General features: G+C 39.5%; 1 protein-coding gene across 1 annotated transcript; it reads left to right on the top strand.

Moving 5' to 3' along the window:
- The first annotated feature begins 969 nt into the window (after positions 1-969).
- tas1r3 (taste receptor, type 1, member 3) lies at positions 970-6,080 on the top strand. Its single transcript, XM_079341813.1, has 8 exons — positions 970-2,030; positions 2,142-2,447; positions 2,705-3,056; positions 3,142-3,564; positions 3,692-3,895; positions 4,024-4,144; positions 4,642-5,012; positions 5,440-6,080. The coding sequence occupies exons 1-8, from the start codon at positions 1,828-1,830 to the stop codon at positions 6,037-6,039; spliced, it is 2,580 nt and encodes an 859-aa protein (XP_079197939.1). The 5' UTR covers positions 970-1,827; the 3' UTR covers positions 6,040-6,080.
- Positions 6,081-6,475: the final 395 nt, after the last annotated feature.

Genomic DNA, 6,475 nt, shown 5'->3' with positions numbered 1-6,475 from the left:
TATATTTATCATTTATGTCTGGACACACATCCCAGAGTTCTGATAGAGGTAGAGAAGAGGCTCTTACACTGACCATAATATGTATTGTAGGCTATGAATGTTAAAGTCCTGAATCTGCCTGTGGTGTTTAGCTTTCAGCTAAAATTGTAATTTCTGTTTAAAGGTGTTGGACTTCAAACCGATTCATATTGAATATTGAATATTCAATTTTCTTTGTGTGTAATCATTATTTTTCAGTTCCTACTTTTATTACATACAGTTAAACAATTGATTTTGTAATCTTAGCCATCATCTGATTATCTGTTATTGTTATTTTTGTGGTTTGGAGATACCAAAACATTAGATCAGTGCCTTAAGTGCAAATAAAGCAGCCTGAACCTGTAGCGATGGAAGTTGTGACATAAACATGCATTTTCTTCTCGGATTGTCTATTTTTCTAGTAACATTTTAAGAGATGAAAAAGTGCGTCTGTTTACATTGGGTTATGCAAATCTATTGGGAGGAAATATGTCAATTAGCTTGTATGGATGACAAACAGCCAGGGTTTGTTTTGCATGCAAATTTACATGCAAACCAAAGCAGAGGCGACTGAAAATCATTACAACAACAAAAACAAAACATTTAGTGAAAGAACAAAAAACATACATAGAATATATAATCAGGGCTTACATTTTTCAGGTGCCGCACCTGAACTCAGGCGTGAGGCATGTGGCGCGAAATAATTAAATAATTAACCCAGTAAACAGAAAAGAACCCGTTATTTCTATCTGTAAATATTGCCAATGCTGCAGTACTCATTCAAGAAATGAAAGATGTCCTGCTGTCCTATGGGCTTGAGTGGTAGTCAGCATTTCAATGGATAACTGTGCTGTGATGAGAGGCGAGAAGAGACACAAGCAATGAAAGAGAACCCTCACTTACTCGATATCTCAGGAGACTCTGTCCACATTGTATGTATGTTACAATGTTGGCAAGATTCTTTTGTACCCATTTAAGGCGGAAATTGAAGAATTATCCTCTGGTGTGTACAATGATATCGAGAAATCACCCAAACAGAAAGACATTTTCCACGAATTTCAGAGCTGTTTTTGCCAATTGCCCCTGAAGCGAAATTTTTCAGGCTTAGGATTTGTTTTCACTTTAAGCTATTATTTACATTAACAGTATATAGATTTATACTCCTTGCTAATATTTCTAAACCAGGAAACAGGTTAAAGTACATTTAGAGTAATTTAAACTTTGATGAAATGATTAGTCCCCCACAAAAAAAAGAAGTAGTATTTGCTAATTGATAAGTATGTTTTATGCAGTGAAAATAACTCAATGTGAGCACCAAATAAGAATATACTCTGCGTATGTGCTCATGTCCTCAGAGAAACTTACACCCAAAGAGAAACAAAGAGCAAACCACAAGCAAATGTCAGTCAAATTCACCGGATGAATGAACCAAACCTGCAAAAAAATTGACACACACGCACGCACACACACAAGGTGCAGAGTGAGTTTTTCCTTTTCATATTAGACAAATGGAATCCACCCATCACATTTCCTTTAAAAAAAAAAACTTTTCTCAATTAAGTATAAATTACAAAGATAGTCCAGCTTCTATTTCGTTAAACCACAAATGTAAATGTAGGTGCGCATTTAAAGGGGAAGTTGATGTGATTTGCCGTCACTTGTTAATACACCTTTCAGGTGGCTGATGAGAGGAGGGACCAACTGCATCAACTCCATTGGGGGGATTTTGCATACAATTTCTCCTGTTGTACCCGCACATATGAACACTGTTCTTTTCAATCTAGCCTACATCTGCAGCTCTTAAGCATCATGGCTGCACCTTTTGCTCTGCTGCTTTTCTGCTTGACATGCAGCCGGAGTTACAGTGTGGCTTCTCCTGAATGGTTCAACAACATATCAACCAACCTCTTTGATTTGTCTGGGGACATCATGCTCGGAGGGCTTTTTCCAATCAACGATATCACCAGCAACCTGAGCCAGAGGCGGGAGCCTGACAACATCAGCTGTGAAAGGTAATGAACATTTTTTTGACAAAGTGGCCGTATAATTGAAGATTCTGCACCCAAATTAGTGCATAAACTGACTTAAATGACTTATATCCTATTTGTCCTGCTTTTCCACAGCGTAAATAATTTTGGACTGGGCCTCGCTCTTGTCATGAAATACACAGTAGATGAGATCAACGCACATCAAATTCTGCTCCCTGGCCTGAAGTTGGGGTTTAAAATCTATGACACATGTAGACAATCAGCCGTTGCGTTGAAGCCGACCATATCTTTTCTCACTAAAAAGTCTACCGACGCACTGTCTGTCCAGTGTAATTACACTGACTATGAGACCAGCATATCAGCCGTGATTGGTCCTTACAGTTCGGAGATGGCGTCAATCTTAGGAAAGCTGCTGGGATTCTTTCTGATGCCACAGGTTCGGTGACAAATGTTTCTATTAATAAATTTCTAGGTCTATTTAATCAAACAGTGTCCGACAAGGAGATGATTCCTGGCTTTGTTTTTTCAATTAGTTGCACGACAAAAAAAAGATTTTTTCAGCATATAATATTTTAGTGTGGTAAAAACATAGAAAGCAGCCGCCCTCAAGCAGTTCAAAAGCTTCTTTGTCCATAATGATCAAGGCTGGGTCACAAAACTAATATTGGTGTTTTATGACTTTTTTCCCTACAGATTAGCTTTGGTGCCACAAGTGACAAATTTAGCAACAAGCTCCTCTACCCATCTTTCTTCCGAACAGTGCCCAGTGACAAATGGCAGGTGGAGGTCATTGTGCTCCTGCTTAACGAGTTTAAATGGAACTGGGTGGCCATTGTGGGCTCTGAGGAAGAGTACGGACAGGGAGGTGTGCAAGAATTCTCCAAAATAGCAGAAAACAAGTCTGTGTGTGTGGCCTATCAGGGCTTGATTCCTGTTTACACAGAACCTGACGCAATGGTGAAAACTATCATCGACAACATAATAAAAACCAATGTCAAAGTTGTGGTACTGTTTTCACTCCCAGAACAGGCTCTGATCTTTTTTAAAGAGGTTAGTGAAGCAGACAATTATGATGCAGTAGATCTGATAAATAATCATGTATTCACGACCAGTAATCCTATCAAATCTACAACAGGTGATGCGGAGGAACGTGACAGCCGTGTGGATTGCCAGCACAAGTTGGGCAGTCCATTATCTGCTGACTTCTCTCCCAAACATTCAATCAGTTGGCACAATCATTGGATTTGCTGACGACAGTCAAACCCTGGATCTGCTGACCCCCTACATGCAGGAGCTCTTCACCAAACTGAGTGAGGAGAGGGAGAGGACCTCACCTCCATCACCACCACCAAAGTCTGGCAATCCTGACAATCCTTGCCCGAAGTGCTGGAGCTTATCAACTGCAAACATCAGCTTGGTGGAAGACCCGGTAGTGAAGCGCTCAGCTTTCGGTGTGTATGCTGCCATCTACAGTGCAGCACAGGCACTGCACAGCCTGATGGGATGCAATGCAACTGCCTGCAAAAAGGCAACAGAAACAAAAATTTATCCATGGAAGGTGATTTTTTTTCTTCATATTTCCTTTTTCTTTTTTTTTAAGAAATATTACAACTAATTGTTTCAAATAAAAAATGCTATATATCACAAAATACTAATTAAATAATGGATACCATTTTCTTTTCCAGCTATTGGAGGTTTTAAAAAGTACATCTGTAGAAATAAATGGCAAAAACTTGGTGTTTGACAGTGATGGCAACCCAAACATTGGTTACAATGTTCTCGAGTGGGTCTGGAAAGACTCAGTTTTAGATTTCGAGATGGTTGGAAGTTTTTACAAAACACTAACACTCAACAAGACCCTTTTCAAATGGCACACTTCAAACTCACAGGTAAATTTAGTAATTTTATAAATATTTCAGCTATATACTCTTGAAAAAACGTGTTTTAAATTACTACTTGACACAATCCTTAAATATTGCATTGTGGGTCTTGAACTGTAATGCTACAACTGTTGCAGGTTCCTGAGTCCACCTGTTCAGCAGCATGTGCAAAAGGACAAGTCCGCCGAGTCAAAGGTTTTCATTCCTGCTGTTTTGATTGCATCGACTGTCAACCTGGCACCTACCAGGCAAACGAGGGTAATGTGGCCCCTTACCATAAATTGATTATGATATTCACAACTATGTTTACTTCTCAAACTAATTTCTACATGAAAGCAAAACGTATATTTCTATTTATTAAGTGTGTTTTAGAAATATGAATGCATTTGGTCAAAACAAACAATTTGATTGATGTTTTTCATAGATATACTGTATCTTTTTAAATGAGTGCATGTTCTCCATGAATGCTTATGTAAAGTATCACACTAAAAGGTAAGTGGTGTTATTTCCCCCCCAATATTAATCTATGTAATGTGCATATTAAAATCTCTACCGAAAACAAAGTGCATATTTTCTCCAAATTACATAAATTACTTTTGTAAAGGAAATCCTTTTTGATGATATTAGATTCATACAGTATAAATGTTTAGCTGGGTAGTCCCCCAATACCTCACTTGCAGTAATTTGATACAGTTTGATTTGATTGTGTGCTTGTTAGCCAAACTAAATTTCCTCCTGTGCCTTCTAACATATAGAGGACATCCAATGCACTAAGTGCCCAAAGGGTCAGTGGTCTCTAATCAGCAGCACTAACTGCACTGAACCCACCTTTGACGTTCTGTCCTGGAACTCCACTGAAGCTTTGGCGATGATGCTGGGCGGGGCTCTGCTGCTCGTATGTCATGGATCTGTGGGAGTAGTGTTCTTAAAACACCGGGGGACCCTGATGGTAAAAGCCTCGGGAGGAAGTTTGGTTTTTGTAGCTCTGCTCAGCCTGATGGGAGCTTGCCTCTGCCTGCTGCTCTTCCTGGGGCAGCCCGATGATGTGGTGTGTCGTCTTCAGCTGCCCCTCACCTGCATTTTCCAAACAGTCGCCCTCTCCATTATCCTGTTCATCTCGCTACAGGTGAGGAATAAAATTGAAACCATTATTGTACTATTTTTGACATTTGGTTCAGACCAAGAAATATGACTAGCCAGAGGCCTTCCATGAGTACTAAAACAGAGTACAACCACACTGGGACATTTAACTACATGTGTCACTCCACTTCAGGTGATCTGAATTTATTGAACAATTAATAGTTTAATAAAATCAGTCAAATGATGAGCGAAACTTAGGAAGCCACCACGCCAAACATGTGGTTGACTCCAATGTTTTATGTGATGCACTAAACTTGAAGATTTGTTTAATAAAATCAACAATACTTGTGTTTCTGCTGCTATACTGAATGTCATGCTAATACTCAGTACAGAAGAACTCCTGTCATGTGGTAGTGCTTAAGAATGAGACACAATAAAGAGAGCCTGTCGTAATCACCCCTCTTTTCAAACAGATAGTCTACATATCAGAGTTTCCAGAGTTGGCCGCCTCTCACCTCCATGTACTCAGGGGTCCTGGAAGCTGGCTGTTTTTGTTGGCTTGCTGTGCTGTGCAGGCTGGTATCTGTGGCTGGTTTGCGCAGGCGGGGCCCTCTCTGTCAGAGTATCGGGCAAATATGACCATAGACTTTGTCAGAGAATTTCTGGCATGTCCAGTGATACCCTTGAGTGGGTTTGCCTTGATGCAAGGTTTTAACTGTGCAATGTGCCTTGCATCATTCATGTGCACCTTCATGGCAGCAAAGCCTCCTCATCAGTATAACCTGGCCAGAGACATCACCTTTTCTTCCCTACTCTACTGTGTGTTTTGGGTAACCTTCATTCCGATCTACATAGGCTTGAATTTCAAGAGTAGGTCTATTGTGCATGTGTGTTTCACTCTGGCAAGCAACTTTGGACTAGTGGCAGCCTACTTCTTCCCAAAATGTCACTTGCTGCTGAAGAAACCAGACCTCAATATAGCAGAACACTTCTGTACCTTTCTAGAGGGTGTCCCACCAGCTCAGGAAGAGCCCCAGCCAAATCCAGAGCCAGAGCAAGAGCACTCCAGTTAAAGGAGGTTTTTGTAATCATTATGATTGTAAGATTTGAATTTTTTTTTTAAAAGTTTCCTATTTGTCTCCTTGGACTTTTAGTTTAGTTAACAAAACTTTGCCACTGTAATTTACATTTAAAGGAGTTGAACTGGCCTATACTGTGATATAAATCTATAACCATAAGAATATGAGATGCACACATTAACCATGTAAACAGTTTGTAACCAGCTTTATTTCCTTGTAATAAAGTCTACAACAACCTGTCTTCTAATTGTGGTTTTTACGACAGTTTTTACAACGAGGTGGTTCTTAAGATTGCTGTTGTTAACATTAATACAACAGTGATCAAATAAGGGGTAAATAGTGTCGGTCAGTGATATGTCGTCACTCATGGCTTCAACAAAGTAAGTAAGTAAGAAAAAGAGAAAAAAAGAAAGAAAGAAAGGAAAAAAAA

Source organism: Symphodus melops (genome assembly GCF_947650265.1).
Source record: "Symphodus melops genome assembly, chromosome: 4".
In the NCBI taxonomy this organism is placed as follows: Eukaryota; Metazoa; Chordata; class Actinopteri; order Labriformes; family Labridae; genus Symphodus; species Symphodus melops.
Note: the sequence above shows the minus strand (reverse complement) of the source record. Positions and strands in the feature narration are given on the sequence as shown.

Coding starts and splice junctions, on each gene's coding strand:
- tas1r3 (XM_079341813.1), top strand. CDS start 1,828: ATGGCTGCACCTTTTGCTCTGCTGCTTTTCTGCTTGACATGCAGCCGG. Junction 2,448..2,704: donor TTTCTGATGCCACAGGTTCG/GTGACAAATGTT, acceptor CCTACAGATTAG/CTTTGGTGCCACAAGTGACA. Junction 4,145..4,641: donor CACCTACCAGGCAAACGAGG/GTAATGTGGCCC, acceptor TCTAACATATAG/AGGACATCCAATGCACTAAG.